This window comes from Lichenostomus cassidix, chromosome 1 (assembly GCF_008360975.1).
Source record: "Lichenostomus cassidix isolate B80296 chromosome 1, HeHo_3.0, whole genome shotgun sequence".
Classification (NCBI taxonomy): Eukaryota; Metazoa; Chordata; class Aves; order Passeriformes; family Meliphagidae; genus Lichenostomus; species Lichenostomus cassidix.
The window spans coordinates 59,187,983-59,210,898 of NC_139479.1; the positions used below are offsets into that span (position 1 = coordinate 59,187,983).

A 22,916-nucleotide genomic window follows, 5' to 3' on the forward strand; every position below is an offset into this window, starting at 1 on the left:
TAACTATAGCCTTAGTTACATTAAGTTAACCAAGTAACATTAGTTAATGTGCTCCTCTTGTTTCTTTGTCCCAGTAGAGAATATTTTTAACTCAAACTGACGTAGATGGAATATACACCAAATGACAATTTTTCCAGGAAAACACACCTTCAAAAATTCATATTAAAGCAATTAAAAAAAAATGTAAAAAAAAAAAACATTTGTAATTTCACTTAAGTCCCAACCTCTCCCCTCAATTTCCCACCCTCAACTTGTAGAAGTTACTGTTTTGCCTTCTTTTGCCCTTTCTAGTTTGTCTGTTTCAAGGCAGAGGTGTGTGTGTCAAGTTTTTCCACGCTCTTTTTTTGGATAAAACTCAAGTCCTAAAATTAGTCATAACACACAGATTTAAGGTTGAGTTTATTTGTAATGCACAAGCCTGCAGAATATTTTATGTAACTAAATACCACTGTTTGTTCACCAGAATTACTTTTCCTGTCTTTCTGCAGAGAAGTTGAGGTTAAAGGGGAAGTTGAGGTACATAATATCTTCTAATCAAAAAGTAAAGCTGATAAATCAGCTCATCTGTTTCACTTTTTCTTTGTTGCTGATGATATAGCCTTTTCATGAACAACCAACTCACTCCTAGCAATTAGTTTCTAGTGCACAAGCTTGCACTAGGATGCCTTTTAAGAGTTGATAGATGTTTTGTAGTGCTGAGAATCCCTACCTAGAGGTTATTAAACAGAAGGTGTCCCTTGACTTCAGAGTCTTTACATAAGACACTCAAGGCCAGATTCCTCCTACTGCCTTGTTAAGTACCAGTCTCCCAAGTCTATGGGAAGAGAGAGAAAAGGTTCAAGAAGCCAATTCAGCCCATGAGAGATTTGCATCACCCTCTCCACCTCAGGAACTCATGGGGGATTTTGCCCAGCCCGTGTCCAGTTCAGTGGCATGGATGAGGGCTGAGTCATCGTGATGATATTGGGTACTCTGCTGAACGTGTTTTTCTCCAGCACTTTGCTTCTGCCTCAGAGGGTGGTTTATGTTGTCTCAGCACAGCCAGTTGCACATCATGTTATCTCTTTGGGGATGCTTCCCAGATGAATCAGTCTCCCATCCTTGTTGCACAGAAGCAGATAGGGAAGTGACCAATTCTGCTGAGAGCTGTAATTCCTTGTGCACTTTGGTTTGAAGGAATAGAAGATGGCTTGTTGATACCTTTAGAAAAACCTCTTTATTTTTCTCAAAACGAGTCTCAAGGCTGAATGAGGCTGAAGAGTGATCTCTGGCGTGCAGGCATGGCCTTGCAGAGCAGTGGTGGTGTGCTTTTGTTCTTACAGGTATGAGGAATGGGATTTTTAAATACAGGAAGGATTCTATAACAGGGGTATTCAGGTAATTAAATTCCTCAAGGAAACAAATGTGATCATGGATTGTGATTTAAGAGGAAGTTTTCTTAGGTGAGCTTAAGTTTCTACTTCTGCCTTGCTTTTGGTGATGAAGAACTGATGCACATTGCTGAGGAAAAAAATCTGTAGATGTTAAGCATGCTTAGCATAAGCTGTTAAGTTGTTGAGCCACATGATTGTGTAAAATGCCCTGGGTTACTATAAACCTATGCTAAAGTCACACATCAAATGCACAGGCATCATGTGACAGCACCTGTATTTAATCCATCCAGACTTTTGTTTGAAACTTTTAATTCAGTTATGGGTTTTTTTGATGGTAAATGTGATGGAAAACAATAATTCTATGGTAAAATGCTGGCTTTGAGGCACTACTTTTTATAGCTGGCTTTATCTAATTGCATCTAAGAATAACAGAGGAAATAATTTCTCTATCATTCTGGAAGGTGCCCTCCAGGAATATGAGAGTTAACATAATGTATGATACTCAGGATGGGGATTCAGCTTGTCCTAACTTCCGTGTGGGACTCAATGATGGGTTTATAGGGCCCTAAATTTAGTTACCTGGAATAAAATTAGTAGGTCTTTGAAGCACATTTCTGTAATTGCTCAGTTCAGTTTAGACTCCACTGATTATTAACTAATTCTCCCTTAGCTGCAATAGGAGCTTTGTCATCCAGGGCACCTAAAATGTAGGCCTTTGCTTTCAGCTTTCTGAATCAGGTGCTGAATCAAGAGCTTTTTGTTGAATATGCATCTTCTGAAAGTTGTCATCTTGAGAGGGAGGATGCTGCAGTAGGCAGATCTGCTATCCTGGAAAGCCTACTGTGATTTTTAGTAATTAGAAATTGGCTGGAAAGGAAACTTTATGTTCCAGCTAATAACACTGATTACGAGGATTCTGGATATGCTTGCAAAAATGTCTAATACAATACATTTCTGCTGATTTATTGGTTTTAGCAAGGCTTTATACCATATAGACCACAGAGTCTTGATTATTTATTCTGTGAAGAAAAAAAGCTTTCTTAGAGAACTTTTAAAATGCTGGGCTTTAATAAAGTTTTCTCACCTAGTGTTATGATGCAAAGGCAGTAGAAACTTATAAGCTATCTTTTTTTTATTTTACATTTTTTATTACCTCCATTTGATTTGACTATTTTCCAAGGTAAATCATCTTAGTAAACATTCTTCTATACTCTTACCTATTCTTGCTGATTGTTATTCTGCAGCATCATCTTGTAAGTGAAGTGACATGCTGGACATTCAGGGAAACACAAGTCACAGACATTTGGGATTTTTTATAAATTAATGTGCATTTACATTCTTTACAGATCCCATGTTTTGTTTGTTTTCTGCAGTGGCATATTGTGCATTTTTGTATCCTCTATATTGATACTAAGGTCCTTTTCTGTTAATTTGGAGTTGTCTGTAATTCATAAATATTTAATCTCTGCTTCTGTGGTTTGTATTTCTTTGTTTTTACTAACACTGAAATTTTTCAAGTCAGTGTGCTCTACTTAATACATTGCTTGGCTCACTTTGAAGTGCCTTGGAGGTCAAGTAATCAAAATTTTGTGCAGTCTGCAAATATTCTCGTACTGCTACTTTACACTTCTCTTCCAGTTTAAGAATCACACCACAAAATTTTGTTGGAGAATAATAAGCTGCTTATTATCTATTAATCTTTTTTCATATTAAACATTCCTCTTATTCCTTCTTACTTTTTTACATCCCTGAGCTTTTCATCTCATTGCACGATGGTGAATAAAATAATTGGTCATTTCAGTTCAATGACTGAATTAAACATGATTATGGATCAGCCTGATGTTTTAACTTTTCTGAACAGAAGTACTTAATTTTGTTCAAATTAATCCTTTAATTAATTAAAGCCTTTATGGCTTAATATTTTTAGAAGTGTTTTTTCATATTATATTAAAAAGACAAACAAAACATGAATGGCATTTCATTAAAGTTAGTCCCTGAATGTAATTTTGTTACAAAAAGTAAAAGTTGTTTTTCTCTGATTTCCACTTTTTTGGTCAGACTTACCAGTTCACTTGGACTGAAAAGCAGGGGATTCTGCTTTATATGTTTTTAAACAGCAGCAAAAAAATCCTTATGCAGCTGTCTGTGGTTTTATTGATATTCTGTAAATTTAGATAGATTTTGAAAAAACTACATATTTATGTTTGCTGATTTTCTTCAGATATATTATTTTGAGATGGTTAGGGTTTTTCTATAGGTTAGTGAAGCCAAATATTTTATTGAAGCAACTGTGCTTCAAGTGTGGTTAAAATTTATATTGTTTTCTTCTAGCTTATATTGTTTTCTTACAGACCTCTGATTACCTTATTTCCTATCCATATTTCTGAATGTAGCGTATTATATGTCTTGGTTGGAGAGGTGAAGTTTATTTGCATATGACTTATGTGGAACCAGCTCAAAGGATAAACTAATTTTTTCACCTGTGAATCCTCTTGTACAGCTGCTGTTTTTGATGGGAGGTGGCCCAGTTGTACTTGAAGCCCAATTCTTGCAATTTGTCAGGATTTCAAGTGGAATATTGCAACCAGTCCTGAAAGGCATATTGCTTTCAACAGTGTATTTCAGTCCTGCTGCTTCCCACATCAGTCAGCTCTGTGCTCATCATGGAGATTAGCTGCTTCTAATTGATTTTAGAGAACTAACTTTTAATATTCACTCTGGGCTTGGGAGACAGAATGCATTGCCAGAGTTTTGCAGTATGTTTCAGAGATAGTGTTAAGTTCTCTGGACTTGGACATATTTTGCTTCCTTTCTTGCCTCTCGGATTTTTTCAGTGTTGTTGTTGAAACTTTCCTTCAGGGACTACAAAAACTTCAGAGAATGTGAGAACTGCTTAACCTCCCTCAAGCCACATCAGAAAGAAATGAGAAGAGCCTTTTCCCAAAGGAGTTTAAAACCTTTAATCTTTGGATTTGGACACTCCAGTATTCTGTCTTTTCAAATATTATGGACAAAGAGAGGTATTCCTAAAGCTGGGAGTAATTATCCTAAAACTTGGGGGTTTTTTTCCTTATTAAATAACATAACATAAATTCAATTTTATTAGTGACTCTTGATTTGTCCAAAGTTCAAGGTCTTGAGATTTATTTAAGTACAGAAAGCTTTTGAATGCTAGTGGAGGTATTTCTCTACTGCTGTTCATCTCAGTGGACATCAGGAGATGGTTTCTTTACTGATAGCCTCAAGCCCCTCAGATGCTCTTCTACCTCAGTCTGGTTTGTTTTTTTTCTTCAAAGGGCCTCTCAGCTAAAGGTTACACAGGCCTTTTCTGATCTTTCTGCTGCTTTTCTTTCACTGTCTTTCTTACTTCTTTAGTTTGGCGAAATCATCTCTCTATCCCTGAGTTGGGAGGCTCCTAAGATCATGGGATCAGCAACTACCTTCTAATTTCCAAACCTGAGGCAGATTCTCTGTGGTTTCAGCTATTGCTAAGCAAATATTGCCTTGTTTGTATCCTGGATAGATTAATCTTTCTGGTTTGCTCTGTAGGAATACTCTGGAGCACAGCTATCCACAATTCTTCTTTGTAAAAATCTATTTTGAGTAAATGTCTATATATAGTCTGTGTTGATGTTCCCTTGAAGGGAGACACTCTTGCTTGACTTTTCCCTTTAATAAACCACAGGAACATGAAAGGAATGGGTTTGTGTTTGGAAACAAGTTTCTGTTTTTCATCCTTTAGATCTGCAATAATCTCCTGCGTTTGGATATGTTTTGAAACTTCCTGTGCATTCCTGTTGTATGTTGATGTTAACAGTATATACTGATGATGCTGGGAGTTCACACACATTTGCAGAAGTCTCCTTACAGTACTTTTCTCTGTGAGCTAAATCCCAGCCTCAGAGGCATTGTGTTTTAATTATTGCCCTTGGCATTATCAGAAGGCTCAGCACATGGCACTGTTTCAAGATGGGGGAATGGCACATCCAGACATTCCCTGTGCCCTGTTGGCAGTGCAGCCCAGGGCTGACAGGTCCTGCAGTGACATCTGCAAAGGTCCTGGGGCCTCTTGTTGTCTCTGGGAGGTAGAACATGGCTGGAAATGGCTCAAGTTCCAGTGCTGGCTTCACCAGCATGACTCAGCTTTGCATGAGTAGCTAACTCTTGGAATGGGTTTAGTTTTTCCCCTAGTTGTGAACTCTTTGCTGTTTCATACAGATGGCGATTAACCTCTAAGTGATGAGGGCTTTTTGATGCTCCCAGCCTGAAAAATACCCAAACCACAGAAAGAGAGGGGAAGTGCTTTGTATTCCATTTTGTTCAATTTTCCACTCAGGGTTGGTTTTTTTTTTTTTGGTGTGTTTTTTGTTTTTTTGGGTTTTTTATATTCAGGCAGCTTAGAAGTAAGACAAAAACTGAAATAGCAAACTAATATGCTGAGGAAAAGAAAAATTAGGCAAAAGCAATTAGTGTGCACTTGTGATGCATTTAGGGCTTTTTCCTCCATTTAGCACTTGCTCTTCCCAGTTCCCCTCTCCCCACCCTTCCCCCCCCCGGCCCCCATCCTCTGGCACTGACAAAAAAAGGTAATGCAGCTGGGAGTGCTTTGGGTGTGACTTCCAAGTTTTAAGCTCCTTATCTCTGAATTGATGCATTGACTCCCTTTCTCTGTGCCTGGAGATACTGAAGCTTTAAGTTTCATTATGAAAAAGCAATAAAGCATTTCAGCTGTGATGCTAAAATCCATAAATAAATCGCTTGAGATTGGTCTGGTGCAATGAAGCTGAACACTTTTCTGAAGAGAAAAATAAAGGGAAACTGTAAAATGTGACCATTCTGGACTATATTATACATTTTTATTCTAGTTACATTTGCCTGGAGCTTGTTTTCCACACATTTCATGCATAGAAGAAATTTTTCAAAAATAACTTGCGGAAAATTCCTCCTTTTGACTGGTGAAGCATATAGGATGTGTGGAAAATATGCACTGAAGATTGCCAGATTTCGTTCTTCCTGCACTTTTAGACTTAACCTATTCTCTGACGTTTCCTTCTCTTCGTGCTTTATAAGTGGTTAAAATACCTGGAGGAACCTTAGAAAGTATCCCTCACTGCAGTTCCTGTTTACCAAATAATTTTATAAATAAAGTCACTGGTGTAAACTTCGAAAAAATTTCCTGTTTCTAGTGAACAAGGATCCCTGGCTTCAGGCAGCTGGGTGATGTTTAAACAGGAATCTGTTATTACAGAAAAAAATAGTCCTTTGCTGGTTTGTTTTGTATAAATTTGCACCTAATGTCATTAAATATATAATTATGTGTTTTCCTTAAAGCACAGGAGCCATCCCATCTGATAGATGTGTAGTGAGCTGGTGAAACCAGAGCGAAGGGCACAGCAGTGCAAAGTAACGTGCTTAACAAATCTTTATGTAAGGACTTTAAAGAAACATGCAGGCCTTGAGCTATATATAGCAGTTTCCAGTTTACATTTACAAGAATGGTTTATTGGTTTTGCTATTTTAAATGCTGATTTAAAATAAATTTCTAATTCTTCGGTCCAAATTCGTGGAACTTTCCTACCCTGCTTCTTGTAACTGTCTCTCTATAAAGTTATACTTCTGCAGGAATAATGTTTTTCTCTTAGCAGTTGGTTGACGTTGAATACATGAGGTTGACTTGGGGACCTGGATTTCTGACAAAGCAACCTTTGCTGGATACTTTTGCAGTTCGAGGCTGGACATGTAACTGATGACTTGATTTACCTGTATTCTGTTTTCACAGAATCATCTGTGAATGATCTGGGGGTTGGAAGGAGCGTCTAAAGGTGTTCTTGTTTACCCCCTTTGCTGAAATAGGGCCACCTAGTCAAGGCTGCCAGGACCACATCTAGGTGGTTTTTCAGTATCTCCAAGGATGGAGACTTCACAACTGCCTTGAGAAACCTGTGCTGGTTCTCACACTGTAAAACACTGTTTCCTGATATTCACAGAGAGCCTCCAGTGTTTCAGTTTGTGCCCATTACCTCCTAATTTTTCACTGGGCAGCACTGGAAAGAGCCTGACTCTGTCCTCTTTGCACCTTGCCTTCAGGGGTTTACATACATAAGATCTTCCTAAACTGTTTCAGGCTAAACAGTTGTATATCTCCCTCAGGCTTTCCTAACGTACTCCAGTCCCTTCCCTGGAACATCTGCAGTATGTCCATGTCTCTCTTGTACTGAGGAGCCCAGAACTGGGCTCAGCACTCAGGTGAGGCCTCACCAGGGCTGAACAGAGGGGCAGGTTCACTCCCTGGTCCTGCGGGCCAAGATACCATTGACCTGCTTTGCTGCAAGGGCATGTAGCTGACTTATGCTCCATTCATTGTGCAACAGCACCCCAGGTCTTTTTCTGCCAAGTGGCTTTCCAGCTGGGTGGCCCCCAGGGTACACTGATGCCTGGGGTTGTTCCTTCCCAGGTGCAGGACTTGGGACTTCTCCTTGTTGAACTTTGTAAGTTACTGTCAACTCATTTCTCTAGGTTTTTGAAGCCTTTCTGGATGGCAGTGTGACCCTTGGGTGTATCAGCCACTCCTTCCCAGTCTTCTGTCATCAGTAAATCTGCAGAGGATATACTCTGCCACATCATCCTGATCATTAATGAGGATGTTAAACAGGGCTGGACTCAGTGTTGTCCCATGGGGTACACTGCTAGTTACTGGCCTCCAGCCAGACTCTGTGCCACCACACTTTGGGCGTGGCCATGCAACCAGTTCTCAACACACCTCACAGTCTGCTCATCCATCCTGTACTTCATCAGATTCTCCAGGGAGATCTTAAGGGATAGTGCTGAAAGCCTTACTGAAGGCAAGGTGAACAATATCCACCTCTGTCTCTTCATCTGCCAGGCCAGTCACTTCATCACAGGTTGGTCAAGCGTGACTTCCCCTTGGTGAATGAATCCATGCTGACTATTCCCAACTGCTTTCTTGTCCATGTGCCTGATTGTATTCTGGGCTCCTTCATTTTTGCTTAATGTGGTATACGACAAGCTGCCTAAATTATCCAGGCTGGATTCTACTGCAGAATGAAGTTGCAGCAGACCTTTTACCATTTTCAATGGTGTAACCTTTTTTGTTCTGTCTCTTAGATAAACTTACTTTTTCTGGTGTTGTACTGGTGCAGGAGATACTGTGTGGGACTAACTCTTTTCTTTTTCCTCCTAAGAGGTTTACTGTGGGAGCCAAAACCACACATTACATCGATATTTGTGAGCTTGAGAACAGTGAAATAGGAGAAGGCCAGGAAAAAGAGGGAAGCAACATTTTAGTGGAGAAGACAGAGCTAATTGTTCTGATTATAAATTCTGTATTGTACTCAGGCAAACATAATAACCATTTATTACCCACCTTGCTTTTAAATCCTCCGCTGTGTCTGTAATTTATACTTTTGCCTGGCTTGACTCATCATGAAAAATAAAAGTGACGATTCACCATAAAGCACTGCCTAACTACCCCTTTGACAATGACAGTACTGTTGTAATTTATTTAGTATCCAGAAACCAAGAAATTACAATTACTGTAGAAAGCTGTCCAACTGGTGGCACTGTGATGTTTGCAGCAAAGTTCTGGGAGGTGTGGGAGCATCAGTGACCCAAGCAGTCTACTCCCAACATTGATGGTGGTGCATTCACCTGACAAACTCATGCAGACTCGCAGGGGCAGACAGAAAGCAAGGGAGGCAGAGCATGTTATCCTAGTATTTGCCAGTACTGACTCACCAATGTCTATAAACACAGAGAAGTTAGAAAGCATTTGTTACCCTCCTGCCCAAGGCATTAAATATGGTCCCTAAGAAGGGAGTTGGGGTGCTCTCTCTGTATCATCCTCTCTTCATTATTTCTGGAAAGATATTTTAAAAGCATCTGTCTAAGAAACAGGAAAACCATTTCCCCACCCCTTTCAGATTCTAAGTGATATTTCTACATTACTAATTTAATTCAAGATCAGCCATGCAAAGGGCTATTAGTATAATGCCTGATAATAGTTCAGAGCAGCAGAAGGTGCCTTAATGCAAATATCATGTTGCAGGCAGCAGAGTGCTTTATGATAGCTGCTTTGTTGCTACTTAGATATAGACCACTGTTCTCTTGATTAGCAAATACTGTGTCTGCATTATGAATTGGTAAAAGAAACCAGAAATGGAGCCACCAAGCTTTGGGAACTGTATTTTCGCATATATTGCCGATAGTAAAAAAATAGATTAAAAATTAGGCAAAATGCTTTAATTGAACTCTGTGATTTTATTTTATGAAATGTAAGTCTAAACCCACTGGGTTGAAGGCATATAGAATGTTACTGGTTGTGGTATTCCCATTGAAAGAAGAAAGGGCTTTCAGATTTACTCTGAATTGGATGACAATTCTATTTCTTTTCAAGGTGTTAAGCTTGTTCCTAATAAGTGTTGTTTGAAAGAAAAGTTGCAGTAGTAGCCCCAAACGTGACTGTAGAAATGTCATCCAAGTAATTTCAAGATACTTAAGTACACATATATGTGAGTATGTGCATATTTTTAAAAGCCAAATTATCATAGTGTTTGTGTGAAAATCCCAATTTAAGGCAAGGCTCCTGTGGGGGCAGAGTGAACAGTGATCTCTTGATCTCTCCCTCATTCCCTGCTCAAAAAAAACCCCCTACTTTTCAGAACAGACCAGGAACATTATTGCAGTAATGGGTAGTTTTTCTTCCCATTCAGACATTCTTTATTTCCTGGGATGTTTTAGGGTTTGTGTTGGTTGTCTTCAGTTTTTCAGACTATATGTTCACTCTTTCCCAATGCCTACTGCATCAAAAGTGTTTTTTATTCCAACTACCTCTGTTTCATTACTTTCCAAAATACTGCAGTATCTGCTTTTGGTAACTCTTTTCCAAAATCAGCAATGACTTCTTGGCTACTTGACAATGGTGAAAATTTTCAAAGGAACTTAATCTTACTTAGTTTTTAAGGCCTTCTGACTGTCTTTTCCTTCTTGATTTGTCTCCTGCTTTGTCAGCCTGTGGACCATTTGCACCTGAGTTCCTTCAAGACTTACAGTTTTCTTTATTTGTATGTTCCCTCAGTGGTCTTCAAGTGGTTCCTGTAACACTTCCTTTGTGTTGCATTAAACAATTTCTTCTTTTCTGTTGAGAGTTCAGCATATTCAGAGTGGTGTACAAATATTAATATTTGGAACAGCAAGGATTAAAAAGATAATATGTAATTGAAGAAAAGATGCTGACTTGGGTCAGTAGAAGAGAATATACAGGACTATGAATGTGAGTACATTCAATGAGATAATATTACTTGTCAAATCCAAATTACATGGTAAGAAAATTGTTTTAAGGACAATTACATCCATTTGATTTTTATTATGTCTGTATACAGGTTCAGCTGTCTTTAATGAATGAACTTTAAACATCCCACTTAGTGAATCATAGCACTGTCTAAGCATTCAGAAGAAAGCAGGCTGTCTGTGTAAATGCAAATAAGAAGGTTTAGGAAGTCATTCTCAGTTTAGGAAAAGCAAGGAAAGCTATACTGAGTTAGTGTAAAGCTCATAAAACCATATTGAATCAAAGTGTTATAATATTAGTGGCAGATACTAAAGAAAGAAGTAGAAACAGCAGAGCATATGCAGTGATTCTTACTCGAGTAACTTCCCAACATTGACTCATTGTTAGATTTTTAATGACCTGGTAAGTTGAAGATTTCAGATATTGTCTTTTATAGTATATGATGCATTTATTTGTGATTAATTTTTCAAATGCCTTTTTGGACATTTTTGCTTTTCATGTCCTCAACATCCTTTGGGAATGCTTTTCACATATAATTAATAATTTGCATTTAGGGAAAAACATTCCTTGTTGTTTGCTAACAGTTTCCTTGATTCCCTGAGTTCTTATGGTACATGAAATATCTGAAAAATAATGAGAGTGCAATTTCTCCATGACTTTGTATACTGACATAGATGAGAAGCTAAGTAGGCTTCTTAGTTCCTATTTTATTTCTTTTTATTCTATTAATTTTATTTTTAAAATTCCAAGCGTTGTTTATACTTCTTGCCTATAATGCATTTTGTCTTTTTTCATGTTACCAGGTACCTTCTTGAAGTTTGTTGTTGCAAACATGTAAATCAAAGAGAATATGTAGTTTAGTCATATTACAGATGCTGTATTTAGTCATATTACAGATGCTTACAAATATGTATGTCTTCCAACTTTGCACTTCATTTTTATAGCACTACTAATGATTGATCCTACATTCATGTGATTGACAGTATCCAATTTAACTGTTAGGCTATTGCAATGCTGTGAACTTTATTAAGTTTGTTGCACTCTGATTTTAGTGAGAAACTGGAATATATTAATTTCTGGTATGTTTGCATGCATTGGTTAGCAGTGTTTGGTGATGTGATTTGATTGCAAATAAATGGATGTGCAGTGCCTTTTGAGATGAAGTTTGGTGTCCCACCTAACTTACTTATAGTTACTGTTTCTGGTCCTCTGTTGTACTTACCCTCCCCTGCCAAAACTTTGGATACTGAGGAGTTTCTTCATTGGCACTAGGTAACTAGGTGTGAACAACTGAATCAGGGCCTTTAATTCTGGGCGGGAGGATGGAGAGATGCAGAGAGAGGATGGAGAGGATGGAGTGGATTTCTGTGACCAGTAGTATATATAAATATTACTTGAAAAGATCAAGATTAGTCAGGAGTTTTCAGCAATAAATGCAGCTGTTGTTGCTTAATGGCATTTCACAACATCTGGTTACAGGTTAGAATCAGTAATAACTGTGGCAGAAGGATGGACACAACGTGCCGAGACTTGGGTGGATTTATCATTATTTAATCTATATTATAATCTCATGCTATATAATAGAAAATAATCTGTGGTTTCTGTTTGCCCCAATAAGATTTCCAAGTCCACTGAAACCTGGAAATTTCAGCAGAATGCTGACTGTTGTTGGAGCCAGGTTATATTATGATTTAATGACTTTTCTTGGCTTCATTTGATGACCTGGCCTAGAAAAACATTTTGAAGTAATAAAGTGTCTGTTTGGCTCCAAACTAATGAGAGAAGCATTGATTGCTCTTTGCATAAACTCTTCTTTAGGAAAAGCCATGGAGAGCTACTACTAAACCTTATTAAGTATCTTTAAGTGAGATAGAAGGAAACAGAAAACAAAGAAACTATTCCCTTCCATGGGAAGTGAGTACACTAAAAAAAAAAAAAAAAGCAGCCAGCCCAAAGGGTTTTTGCCTCCCCTCCATGTGACTTGCAGCCTGCTGCACTTCAGTTAACGTCGCCTCTGAGATATGTTAAAGTGCAGCTCAGTTTAATGAAGAAGTGGGGAGGACACATCAAGGCTAGAGACTATTTACGGCAGGGATTGGGTAAGTGACTGCAGCTCTAGATAAGTGTTTCCTAATATTGTGCAAATATTTTTGCAATGTCTAGCCTGTAGCATTTAAAAGAATACTCAGAACTATCATTTTTGGTGGTCCTTTCTCTGTTTTATTTAAGTAATTTGCAAGTGTTGGTGGTACCTACTATGCAGTAGATCAGTGCGTAATACTGATAAAGGATTTAATTTTATTTTTCATACTTTCTACAACAAAACAAATAACTTTCCTTTAATTTCTTGTACTTGTTTGAAATTCATTGCTATGTAAGTATCTGCTTCATCTATTTTAATGCAGTGCTCAAAATAATTTCAGTGGGAGTTAGCTGATAGTTTCTGCTGCCTTCCTGTTATTTTGCCTATTTTTCTGCTGTTTAGGGAGAGGGGAGAGCAGCTTATACTCTGCACCTCCTTGGTACAGTATTTTCAGATTTCTAGAATCCAACTCCATACCACTGAAAAATTCCCAGCATCAACTTGTTCCAGGAATTCATTCAATTGTTCTAACAGGATATGCTTTCAATTGTTTGCTTTTCTTCTCTGTGCCTTTTTATAAAGATTTCTATGTGTTCTTATACTGAGTTGATATAGTTGAATATAGAAAGTTCTGTTTTAAATTTTTATATGTATAAATTAGTGGAAATATAATATCAATATACAAGATAGAGAAATATGATGACAGCTTTTGTGGTTGTTTAAGACTTCCAGGCTTTTGATTTTGATATTGTTTTGTCTGTAGCAACTGTAATGGACCTTACAGTTGCTATGATGCTGTTATGAAATAGGATTTCAGTCTTAGTCAATTAGTAATTTCCAGAATGGCGTTTTAGCAGTTTCAGTGCCTGCCATTTGAGCATTTAAATCTCAGTGCATAGACAAAGAGCTGAGAAGGGATAATGATCAATGTAGATGCCAGAGACCTATACAAAAGCCTGATTTGAATCTTCGTAACTGTCAAAGGAAAAGCAAACTCTTTTTTTGTTGGTAGTACATTAAAGAAAATATTTTTAAGTGCTTAATATCTTGTTATGTAGGGCGTGTCATCCTTTTGCATCATCTCAAAGGAAAGAGTGCCTTAAATTTCATAGTCTATAATGATTTTTACTATCTGGATTAATCAGGCTGTTATCTTTTTCAGATAATCACTCCATTTAGGAGGCTAATATTGTGTGCTGAGAACAGAAAAGAAATGGAGGACTGGATAAGCTCTCTGAAGTCCGTTCAGTCCAGAGAACACTATGAGGTAAGCTGACATCTCTCTTGGTGCAACCTGTTCTAGCTCAAAGACCAAGCTACAGGACACAGAACTGGAGTATTCACCCTCCTTAGTGTGAGGAGTGTGTCTGATGCCAGAGTGAAGCTTCATGTTAAGAACTTCACTAGCAAAATGAGAGCTTATTATCACACTTCCGTTTAGAATCTTGGAGGGAGAGCAGGCTAAATACCCTTTGGAAAATCCTTTTGGTGAGCTTTGCACTGTCATTCCCTGAAATATGGAACCGTACGTAATGTCAGTCACCGTAGCTGTGTTCTGTACTTGCAAATTTGTCTTAACTTCTCCTTTACTAGACCGCACAGTTTAATGTGGAACATTTCTCAGGGATGCATAACTGGTACGCCTGCTCCCACGCCCGACCCACCTTCTGTAACGTGTGCAGAGAGAGCCTCTCTGGAGTCACTTCTCACGGCCTGTCCTGTGAAGGTAAAGTCGTGCTTTCTTCCCCTTGGGTAGCTTGCTGTGTGTGTGGACAGGAGGCTGCAAGTTCAGACTGAGTCATGATTCTGAAAATAATGAGTAACAAAAGAGCCTGAAGGGAGAAATCTCTTCATGAGAAAGACTCTCCTCCGGGCAGAGGGACTGCCAATGATCTGCCTCACCTTCCTGTTGCTCCAGGTGGCTTTTCCAATAGAACACTTATTTCTATTGGAAAGAAATTTCTATTTCTTTGTTGCAGCAACCAGTTTGCAGTGTACAGGGAGGAGGGTTTGCAAGAAAATGGAGGATTTATTTGATTTGAACATCAAAAATGTAGAACAAAATAGTGTTACTGTTTTGCAGAATCAGCATTTCTCAGAAAAGAAAATCATAATGGTAGTTTCTGCCCCAAATCTAGAAATATTGTTAATATTGAACAAGTGTTATGACCATTCCCCTTCAATACTTATTTGCTCTATCGCTGCTGCCTGATGCTGCAGTACATACTGATTTATTACTCTAAAAATTCTTTCATGATGTGAGGGGGTGAAGATGTAGATGACTGCATTTTGATGTTTCAACAAGGGAAATCCAGCTAAGACTTCAGCATTTCGCTTATCCAGAGAAATATTTAATGAACAAACAATTATAATAGGCCTGAAACAGCTAATTTTTTCCTGCACATTTTGTGGAAAAGTGGTAACAAGTCTGCTTGTGTTAGGATCCAGCAGAAAATTAAGCATTTGTGTGACCTTATGAGACATATGAAACCTAGAGATATTTAATTACTAAAATAGCTGACTGCTCAGAAGTGAGTTAGAGTTACACCATTCATAATTTGATTTTTTTTGATGTATGTAACCCAACTGCAAATACATTTCTGTTATTGATGCTGTTATAATACTTGAGGTCTGAGCATAATAATGTGTATTAAGGAAATCATACAAAGGAAACATCAACCCACTGTCCTGAACTGTCCATGCTTTTAGTGTAGCTAATGGTGCAGTTGCCAAGGAACAGGACAAATCCGTTCCGTAGAAATTAGAAGTAGCATGGTTACTTCCAGCTTCTCTGGTGTATGTTTTCCACTGTGTGTAAGTCCTTTCGACAGTTTTAAGGCAATTATGGTATTCTCATTGTCTGATATTGGCAGATGGAAGTATCGTGTGCTTAACTAAAATGCAGTTGTATTGCCTCTGTGTACAAACACAGTTATATTTGCTCAGGCAAAGGAAAGGAAAGGAAAGACTTTCATAAAGAATTTATCAATTCATAAGTTAGTATTACAGCTATTTTAAAAGATAGTTGAGCAAAAATTATTATTGTGAGCTTATCAATGTTAATGTCTGTAGTTCACCATTTAATGTTTTTTCAGTGTCTAATTTTGCATCTTAGTGTGTTTTTAATATACAGGGTGTTGGCATTAACTCTACATTAGAGAAGTTTCCATAATTTCTAGATTTAGAATTTGTCACCTTTCTGCATAATTTATGACAAACTAATGCTACATTTGCCACATTTCTGATGCCAGATAATCTTTCCTCAGTTTTTACGACTAGCTTGTGAAAGTGGTTTGGATTTTGCTTTCACTGTTCCACAGCTTCATAATCCTGTATGACCTGGAATATTTTACATGTAAATACTTTGATATTCTTTTGTCTATTAATAAGTTTATCTCCTCTTATTTCTCAACTACTATTTTATAACTACTATTTATATATTTTATTTCTCAACTACTATTTTATATTTATTTTTTTAAATTAAAGAAGATCTTTAGTTATTGATCTAATTTAAATCATTTGACATTACTGGAATACTTTATACTTTGTCCACAGTTATGTATACGTGTTAAAACCCATGTTATTCATCCTTAATTTCTTAATCTAAAAACTGCATTTTGTTTGATACTTGCTTCTGCCATGTGTACTTCTAATGCATTCAGTCATCTATTTTTTTTCCTTTGGCTTACCTGTGTTAGCAGTATATACGGTTTGAGAAGACAATCTAGGAAGTTTAGAGTCTTAAAATTCCCCAGACTTGTTCTGTGCTGCTTTTTCCCATTACATAATTAAAAAAAACCTGTTTAAATATTCATGCCTGGCATCTCAAACCTCCAGCACTGCTTTACACTGAGAATCCATTTATATCTATACTAAATTCAATTATTTGTGTGGTCATTGATCCCAGGCTGCTCTATTATGCCTTGTATTAAGAAGCATGAGAGGCTACTTCTCAAGAGATAATTGAGCTCTTTCTCCTGGTAGTGGTTTGGGTTACTGGTGCACTAAGTTGTCTTGAAAGTATCTCAGAGTCTTTGTGGTCTATTCTTGACTGTTAACTGTAGGTGAAACTAAGTCCCATTGCTGATACCTTGCAGCTTATGATATTTTAGAAGATCTGTCCAGTAATATTTTATTCTCTTAGAACTGCTGTTTTCCAGCAGCCCTGCACAACTGGGTTTTTTTGTCCGCCACAGAACAAGCCTCATTTCTTTTGGAGATGATGAATGGCTTTTCTTCAGGGCCCCTTCCCTTTGGCAAAGGTTGGCCAAATTAATTGCAGGCCACCCTGAAGATACTCTAAGTCTTGTGGAAACCAGTGTGGAAAAATATGATAGGTTCATGCCTTTGCTAGGTAAAAGACGAGTGTGAACTTGCCTCTTTTTAGCAAAGATTCAATATGTATATCAATATGTATATCAATCTGAAGATGTAAGTTGTAACAAACCAGGCTTCATTCTTGCTACTGCTAATCAAAAAACTGACTTCTAAAAAAATCATACTCTCCTTTGAGATGCAATGCTATTCTTCCCACAGGTTCCTTCTTTTTTGTCATCTCAAAAGATAATCTTTTCCAATGTTGTCTGTGTGTTGTGTTGCTCTAGCTAGCACTAAAGGATCGATCTCTGCAATGTTCATCCACAGTCTTTACTAGGACAGAGAAATTATGATCTTTGTGCCTTGATTTAGAAATTATTCCAAACTGGCTAAATTAAGGAAGGGATTTGGTTTTTAAGCTACTCAGAATTTAGCTTCAACATGGAATGTTTAGGCAAAGAAGTGTAAAGAATATCATTCTCTACAGAAACTCTTTCAGAGCTTTCTAACACCAGTTACTCTGTAGTAATACTGCATTTCTATCTCGGTCATTGCCAGTGGAACAGTGCCTTTATGATTATTCTCAAAAATTTATTTCTTCATGTTGCATTTTGTTTATCATGACTAAATCTTGATTGTTGAGTATAAAGTATAGCTAATAAGTAGGAGAAAGCCTATCTCTTAAAATGCATTCTCCTGCAACAAATCGCACAAATAATGTTGTAAGAACACTTTAGGATTGTGAAGTCAATCAGTAAGAAAGTACTGAGATTAAATTATCTCTGCAAATGCACTTTGTGCACTTGGTCTTTTTCCATTATGGCTGTGGGGTTTTGCCCACAAAACCCTGTTGTTCTTACCCATTACCCAGGGAATTGTAAAGACCCTACTTGCACAGTCATTGTCTCAGATAATTTTGCCACATTTTCTGCACAGTCTGGAGAGTGAAGAGTGAATGAAGCAGTCTGGAAGAGAAGGGATGTTTGTTGGTAAAGAATGAAGGAGTAATAGAGAAGTGTTCTGTGATTTTATATCACATGGTACCCTTCTGTAATGGTAGAGACAACATTTAAATAAGATTTTGATCCAATCAGAAGTTGAGTGCAACCTGTATGACAGAAATGCTGTTTTCTATCACTGCAAAGATCAGTTTCTGTTCAGAAGTGCCTGATATTTTGAAGATATACAGTATTGAAAAAAAATCTTAATTGTAGTAGTAGTATTACTGGGTGTAACAACAACAACAATAATAATAATTTTAAAAGGCCAGGAAGAAATTATTTGGTGTCTAAAAAGCAATATTTCATTAACTTTTGGTCAATTAGGCAAATACCTGTTGAAAATTATTACAAAGCAGAGGATAGTGCAACCCAATACTTATCAAGCACCATCTATTACATGCAGTGACTGAGGGTCCTGTTCTCTAAAAGTGTATGGTCATACAACTAAAGACTTCACATCTGCATTCAGAAACTATATTGCAATGTTAAGTTGCCTGAATAACTTAACTTTTCTTGTATTTTAGCTTTCATTGGTGAAGTAATGGTAGTTGATGTCTAGCCATATGTCTGCATGTTTTCCAAAAGATTTCAGATATCAGACTGATTCATGAATAGGATTCAGTGTAATCTGAGACAAAAGAAATTAGGGAATAGTGGTAACTAATATTGAGATTTGATTTAAAATATTCCTCTCCTTGTTTGAAAGTTACATCTGTGTCTTAAAGTTATTGTTGTTGGTAATGTTTAATGTTCAGACCAACATAAATTGTTTTTTCATGATACTGAGTTTGAACAGGGGTGACCCAAAGAGTCTGATCTGAGATTTGGTAGGTAAGTTATTTACAGTGCTTACAAAGCAAACATTAGCTGTCACTTGCCATCTATAGTGTGGCTTGCTGCAGCTCTTCAGAGCCTGGGATTGAATTTGTCCTTGGCTTGTTGAGAAAGAAGTTGAATACAGGGTTCCTAAGATCAGGTTGAATTCACAGCTCAGTAGGACTTGAAAATTCTTATACTTCGTTATCACTTTGTAATTTGTAATTTCTTATTCCTCCTTGTTCCTGGTTTGTTGTATTTTGATCTGTGTGGCAAAGCAAATGCATGTCATTTATGAGTAGGAAGCTGAACTCAGTGGCATATCTCCTCTGAAGCATTCAAATGGAGAAAACTGCTTATGGTCCATCACTTGAAAATGTAGCCTTCATTTCTGTTCTTCTGTGAGAGCTGGCTTCCTTAGATGCTTGGAACTATCTTAGGTTGGCAAATATATAATGTGATGCTCAGCTGTTTAGAAAAAGTGAGTCTACCCTGTTAGTTGACAGTTATGGGATATTTGCACACTTTGGGTCTGTGTTGGTCTTACTCCATGCCCTTGTTAGGCTGGGGGCCATTGACCTATTGGAGTGAGTCCGTGGGAGTGCCAGGGAGATGATCAGAGGGCTGGACCACCTGTCCAATGAGAAAAGGCTGAGAGAGTTGGGATTGTTCATCCTGGAGAAGAAAAGGCTTCAGGGTGATCTGTTTGTGGCCTTCCAGTATCTGAAGGGAGCTTACAAGAAGGATGGAAGGAAACTTTTTACAAGGCCATGTAGTGAGAGGACATGGGGAAATGGCTTCAAACTGAGAGTAGGTTGAGATTAGATATTAGGAAAAATTCTTTACTGTGATGATGGTGGGACACTTTGGTTGCCCAGAGAAGTCGTGAACACTCCATCCCTGGAAGTGTTCAAGGCCAGGCGGGATGGAGTTATGAGCAACGTGGTCGAGTGAAAAATGTCCCAGTCCACAGCAGGGGGGGTGGAACTAAATGGTCTTTAAACGTGCCTTTCAACCCAAACAATTCTGTGATTCTATGAATGCTGCTTTTTGAAATGATTGGGGGAGTTACTGTAGAAGCAATGAAACATTTTTGGTTTGTTTCCTTCTCTTTCTTTCTAGAAAGTAAGAAAGTGAGAGCTGAGCATGCAAGTTCATGCATCTCCCAGAACAGTGAGGATTGCTCTCAAACTCAGATGTTGCTTACATAGTCTCAATTCACTTCTTAAATTGATCTGGCAATGGATCAGTGGAATTAAAGTGGGAAATTTATTATTCACAAGACATTTTGTACCATGGCTTAATGTTTTTTAATGGTAGATAAGCGATGGGCCAAACCCTTGATAATTTCCTGTCAAGTATTTGTTTGAAAAGAGACTACTACTTCTGAGCTGCTGGCTAGTTCTCATAAGCCTTTAATGGTCTCTGCCAAAATAATTTATATAATGCACTCTAAATACAATTACATCATGCACTTCCAGTAGAAGAAATACCCACAGTTGGGTGCATCAGTCTGTTTGGTCTAATATGTTATCATTAGCTAGGCGCATTGAGTTGAACAAAATTCGAATAGTTATTAGGTTGTCAAAATGTCTGCCTGTGCTACACACTTGTGCTGGGTATTCCAATTAGTAGACTTCTAATAAATTATACAGTAAAAAGTAAGGTTCTTCCTGATTTAATATAAGCTCTTAGAAAATTTTGTAATCCCCAGTATCCTGAATAAAAATATCACCACATAAACCCTTTCCTTTCTCATCTTCTGAGAAAAATAGGCCAAACGTAGTGGCCAAGCATTGTGCCCCCAAGGCATCCTTTGAACAAAGAAACAGAGTTCCTGATTAAAAATACTTCTGTAAAACCCTCTCCCATCACTTCTTGCAAATTTAAACCAGGTATTTGAGTTACAGAAATAGAAGAAGAAAGAGAAAAAAAGAGGAATAGAAAAGGCAAACCCACAGTTAAAGATATATTTGTACCTTGCTCTTGAAAAAAAGGGGACTGATGTGGATTTGAGTGCATACTTAGCATGGGCTACAGCTAAGCAGTTAAACACAGTTTAGAGAGTCAAAGCTGGAGTGATTATGAACTGAATTTTCTTTTAGTTGTTTTGTGTCATGTGTGCAACACTAAGAGACATGTAGTTGGCTGTTTTATGGGGCATCTGTGTTTATTTTTTAAAAGGAGTGTATCACTGTGATATTGAAAATAACACAGTGTATATGTGTGTCTTGCAGTGTGTAAGTTTAAAGCACATAAAAGATGTGCTGTCCGAGCAACAAATAACTGCAAATGGACTACATTAGCCTCAATTGGAAAAGACATCATTGAAGATGAAGATGGTGTAAGTACTGTTCATATTTACAATATTTTCCAAAGCTGTTTCTTTAAGGGGGGGGGAAAAGGAAGGCCAAGCATAGAAATATTGCCCTGTGACCCATTGAAGTTAATGGTAGGTGGCTATTTTCCTGAACACTTTTCAAAGATTAACATGGTATTTAGAACAAAAGTTGTATTCCTATCTCACAAGACAAGTCTAGCAACTGTGGGTACTTGATTGCAGATATATTACAAGATTTTAAAGGGCACATGTGGAGAAACTCTGCAACTGGAGAATTGCTCCCAGAAGTTCCTACTGCTCTTAAGCAAAGGTTGTATTTTACACTGTTACCATGCTGTTTTGGCAATCTATTTTTTGTACTCCTTACCTAGAGCTGTTCCCCAGGAGGCCAGTTTGGAATTCACTGAATTGGGAGGGGATTTTTGCCAATGAAAGCAGGAATTTTAAAATTAGCAGGAGAAAAAACAAAGGCTTTTGTGAGGTTGATTGTGATAAATGGACTATTTTTACAAACACAGCTGTGTATGAGCCACTGGTGTGAAGCATCTTCCCAGAAGGTTGGTACTAAGTTGTACACCTGAATGGTCCTGAGTTGCTCATGGTATTAATGGGACAAAGAGTGCACTGAGTAAAGCTTTGCACTGCATTTGGAAGTGCTTTATAGAGCTGTGACTTACCAGCCATGGTGAGTGGATAAGTGAAGTGACAGAGGTATTCTGCTCTCTTGCCCATTCTTATGAATTTTAGGTATTTTTAATTAGTTTCTGTCTTGTAGTCGACATAGCTGAGTGGGAACTTGTTTGTATGACAGAGCCTCCAGACTTAACTGCCCCATTGTGTTATGGTTAATTTCTGCCATGAGACTTGTCTCCCTTCTTCAGGTGTCATGTTTTCTGCCTAGCATGTGGAACACCAGAGCAGTCCATTGATTGCTGTTGCCTTGTGAGCATCAGCGTCCCTTATCCTGGCTGACCAGTATACCTGCTTCTTTGACAAAAGGGTGCTGCTGTGAGCAATAGTCTAAATCCACCTATATTTGAGAGATAAAAGCCTTTAGTTTCTCTTTCTGGGTGTTTAACTTTAATGACTCCTTCTCCACAGATAGCTATGCCTCACCAGTGGTTAGAGGGAAACCTGCCTGTCAGTGCCAAATGCGCAGTCTGTGACAAGACTTGTGGCAGTGTTCTACGCCTGCAAGATTGGAAGTGCCTTTGGTGTAAAGCTATGGTAGGTGCACTGAACCACATCCAAGCATCTTGCATTTTGACAGTTTAATTGCTTACCATTTTTTTTGTTTTGTCATCTCATTGCCTGCTCTTGGATTTAGTAGGAGCAGGCAGCTTCTGCAAACTCAGGTCTGTCTAGAATTCAGAATTTGTGATGACTGTCCTACTTGCACAGTTAATTTTTAATATACCCACAGATGCAACTTTTCTTTAATAGGTGTTGTTATCCAGTGTATTTTCTCTGCTTTCTCCTAGCTGATAACTGAAGGTTCAGATGCCTGTTCCTATGCCTAATAATCATATGTTACTTTCTAGTATTTTTATTGTAGCTATTGATCTATTAATATTTTAGTAATACGTTATATTAATATTTTTAATATTAATGTAGTAACATGTTTATTACTGCAAAATCTTGACTTTCTCTTCTTCAGGACAATCTGTAGGTTGCTGAT

General features: G+C 37.8%; 1 protein-coding gene across 3 annotated transcripts in view; it reads left to right on the forward strand.

Annotated features, from left to right (window-relative positions):
- Positions 1-22,916, forward strand: part of DGKH (diacylglycerol kinase eta) — a 157,139-nt gene that overhangs the window by 84,758 nt on the left and 49,465 nt on the right. For 2 of the 3 annotated variants that reach the window (XM_085059159.1, XM_085059165.1), the window contains exons 5-8: positions 13,926-14,030; positions 14,357-14,489; positions 21,135-21,241; positions 22,340-22,465. In XM_085059159.1, the coding sequence (XP_084915285.1) occupies positions 13,926-14,030; positions 14,357-14,489; positions 21,135-21,241; positions 22,340-22,465 (471 nt within the window). The remainder of the gene's footprint in view (positions 1-13,925; positions 14,031-14,356; positions 14,490-21,134; positions 21,242-22,339; positions 22,466-22,916) is intronic. The other variant, XM_085059174.1, reaches the window with a different exon arrangement.